Source organism: Alligator sinensis, unplaced genomic scaffold (assembly GCF_000455745.1).
Source record: "Alligator sinensis unplaced genomic scaffold, ASM45574v1 scaffold682_1, whole genome shotgun sequence".
NCBI lineage: Eukaryota > Metazoa > Chordata > Crocodylia > Alligatoridae > Alligator > Alligator sinensis.
In genome coordinates this window covers 2893987-2897487 of record NW_005842011.1, presented here as the reverse complement: position 1 = coordinate 2897487, position 3501 = coordinate 2893987, and the positions used below count along the sequence as shown (strand labels likewise).

The following is a 3501-nucleotide window of genomic DNA, read 5'->3' as shown; positions in this document are numbered from 1 at the left end:
GGATGATCACCTGTCTGGGGTCTTGTGACCCCAGCATTCATTCCTGCCTGTGGCAGGGGGTCAGGCTAGATGATCTGTTCAGGTCCCTGCTGACCCTAGCTACTATGAAACTGTGAAACTATGAAATTATTCATGACCAGTTTGTAATTTTTATTTAATTTGTTTGTGACTAAACTAGTAGTTGCTGTTGTTCTTTGTCTTGTGATTGGTCCCCTAAATCATGTGATTTTGCTTCTGCTCTGTGATTGGGTGAGCTAGCTGACCAGAGTGTTTGGGAATTATTTGTGCATATTTATACTTGTTCAAACCTACTGTGTGAAAAACTAAAACAGCCTTATAAAAGGTGAACAGGCTTCTAGCATGAATGCTCCAGTAAGCCATATTAGTCTCAAGTCAGGCAGAGGGTACCTTATAGTTTAATTCAAAGAAGCATAGGCTTTCACAGCTTACTTTGGCATACTTTGTAGCATCTGATTAAAGCAAGCTGTTAGTCTTTTATTGAGTTTTTGGTTTATAGGTCAAAATTACTTCCATTCAGTGGCCTAGTCCATGACCTATGTGCTAATCAGGTCCCAGTAAATTCTCAGACTGCTAGGCCCACTGTCTAGCAATTGCTGGAGATCATTTATCTGAGTTTGAGATTAATATTGTTACTAAAATATCTCTGAGGAGAGGATGAGATAATACTATAGGGTTTTTTTGGCATAGATGGGAATTAAGTGTGCTTGGGGGTTGTGCTGGCCAATTGCAAGAGGTAAATCTCATAATAGTTTGCATATGCATGAACTTCTGGAAATTTAGCCCATTGCCTGAAAGCACTCTGTATCTGAAAAGTGTTATAGTATCACTATTAGGTTATTGCTACTGACTACTGTGTTTGTGTCTTTTTTTTCCCTTTATAGGTAGATGTGAAACAACTGGGGCAAAGCTCTTGAAATCCTATCAAAAACTGAGGTAAGACTTGGAGAACAAAATGTCCTAGGACACTGAGACTATTATATTATATAAAACAGCCAACAGCTTAACTTTTCTGATTTCTAAAACAGCATATCTAAAGATTAATAAAACTTGGAATCAAGCTAAGTAATGTCATAGAAAGTTTAATGGTCTTTTGGTTTTTGTGCACCCTAGTGAAAAGACCCAGACTAGAGACAGAAATTACACATAAACCATGATTGAAAGCTACACACAAGTGATTGGAAACTGGTTCAAATCTGTAACGCAACGGAAGTTCAGTGCACATACATCACTTTCAAAATGGTCAAAACCAGTTTAAGATAAGCCTGGATGGATGTAGTATCAGACTTAACTGATTTAGGTTAAATCAGTTTATTGGCCTTCTGTCCCAGATCCCCTCCAGATTCAAGTTAACTTACAGTCCCCCAGCATCCCAGGATGCTTTGTACCTCCCCCACAAATCCCCTTTGCAGGGTGGGCAGGCTAGGCTGTCCGCTCCAACCAAGCAGGGAGGCATATTCTAGTACCCCCCGGCTTCTGGCCTGTGCCACTGCAGGCATTTGGCTACATTTCCAGAATCAAAAGTGAATGTCTGTTCACTTGCTTATCAGTTCAATCTACACAGCTTAGACTAACCTGAGAAAATTGAATCAATTCAGCCTCAGGCTTTTTGACTGTCTGTACTTAGCCACAGTGAACAGTAGAAAGAATCCTATTTTAGCTAAAGAATTTCCGTGCTTTAATTTTGGGAAATTGTAGGAATTACTTTTTTTTTTTTTTGCTGTGATCTTTTACATTTACAGCTTATATTTAAATGACTGGGGTTCAAAATACTAATTAAGACAGACAATAAAGGTACAGACACTCAGTAACCTAGCTAGAAAGATTTTTGCCTTTTGTTAGTTTTAGAATAAATATTAGATAGGAGTGTCTGTATTTGTTAAGGTTTATCAGCGTGTGCCAAGCATGTGAGCATACCAGTTGATTTCAAGCAAGTACTGTGTTACATTGGGGCACTGCCCTGTTGAAAGTAGTACTAATAATATGTGTATAAAGGAACCACTATATTCATCCCATAAAATGTATGTCTTGTGAATGGCACCCTGTTCCTTCAAAATTAGTAAATAAAAATAGATACAATTCAAAGCCAAACCAAGCGCTTCTGGTGGGATATAGGTTTGCCACCAGGAAACTTGTAGATGACTGGATACAACCGTAATGAGAGTCATGTAAGTACTCAAGACTTAGAAAGTACAGAAGACAATCATAGAGAAAGTGCATTGAGGGTTTGGATTGTGTTAGGATTGCAGGATCAAGTAGGAAATCCTTACCTGTTCTTTTTTATATACGGTAAGAGTCCTGAATCCAACTAGGAGATAATTTCTCTTGTACAAGGCCTTTGGAAGTCTGCCATAGGGCTGTCTTCTGTGGTTCCCTTCAGAAGCTCCGGTGCAGGTGGCAGGAAGAGGCATGGTTGGGGTAGGAAGCATGTGCCAGCAGTGAGGCTGAAGCATGTTCACTGCTGTCTACATAGCAGTCTGGGAAGGCTGCAGTAACTTAAGCCCTCACAACTTTATGCCAGCTGGACCAGCCCATGCCAGCTTAGAGCCCACTTTTCCAGGCTGCAAATTCTGTGCTGCCTCTCTCAGGCAGAGTTCTGAAATTGCAGGAAAGAGAAAAATGTGGGAGCAGCTGTAGCTATGACAGCATTGCAAATACATGCGGTGTGTATATATATAATTCTTTTGTCTTTTTTCTTGTTTTCTTCTCCTAGTAAAATATCTGTGGTTCCCCCTACTCCACCTCCCTTTACTGAATCCACGGCGGGAAAAAACACAACGGTAATGTATATATGTGCCACTATGTAAGATGTCTCTTAGGTTGTAATGGGCCAGTCACAGAAGTGTAGCAGATATCAGTATCTTTTATATTGCAATAAATAGCTAAACTGTAATATTCATGATGCTTTTAGTTCCTTTATCACTTTCCTTTATGAGGGGTTGCCAGTGTGAGGCAGGTTAGTGTGCCTTAAGGGACTTACTGCATTAGTCACCACCTTCTTAGTGTACATTATATCTCCTGCAGAAATGAATGAAGAGCAGATGGATTTTGATGGTTGTTATTTGCATCACAGTTTCTGGCACAGGGGCGGGCAATTATTTTGGGTGGAGGGCTGCTTACCCAGTTTGGCAGGCTGTTGAGGGCTGCATGGGTTGCCCCACCCCCTGGTCATCATCTTGGGACCAATGTCTTGGGACCAATGTTCCAGGGCCAGCACCGGTGGAGCCCAAAGCAGGGCACAGGCTGGCAGGTGTCTGTGGAGCTGGGCTGGGCTGCACCAGCAGGGAAAGGGGGGAGTTGGCCCAGCTCCATAGAGGCCCTGCCGGCTGGGACCCTGTGCTCCTGCCACCCTGCTCTGGGCCCTGCAGGCACTGGCCCTGGGACACCAGTGTGGGGCCCATGTTCCTGCTGCCTTCCACGCCCACTCACACCCAGTGCCCGCCAGCCCCACAGTACAGGCAGGGGGGGGGGGCAGGAGCCGCG

The 3501-nt window shown here is 43.0% G+C and overlaps 1 protein-coding gene across 5 annotated transcripts in view; it reads left to right on the top strand.

The window, feature by feature from the left end:
• The window catches only part of SYTL3 (synaptotagmin like 3), a 65902-nt gene that overhangs the window by 35194 nt on the left and 27207 nt on the right, over positions 1 to 3501 (top strand). For all 5 annotated transcript variants that reach the window (XM_025201986.1, XM_025201987.1, XM_025201984.1 and 2 more), the window contains 2 exons: positions 903 to 954; positions 2732 to 2798. In XM_025201986.1, the coding sequence (XP_025057771.1) occupies positions 903 to 954; positions 2732 to 2798 (119 nt within the window). The remainder of the gene's footprint in view (positions 1 to 902; positions 955 to 2731; positions 2799 to 3501) is intronic.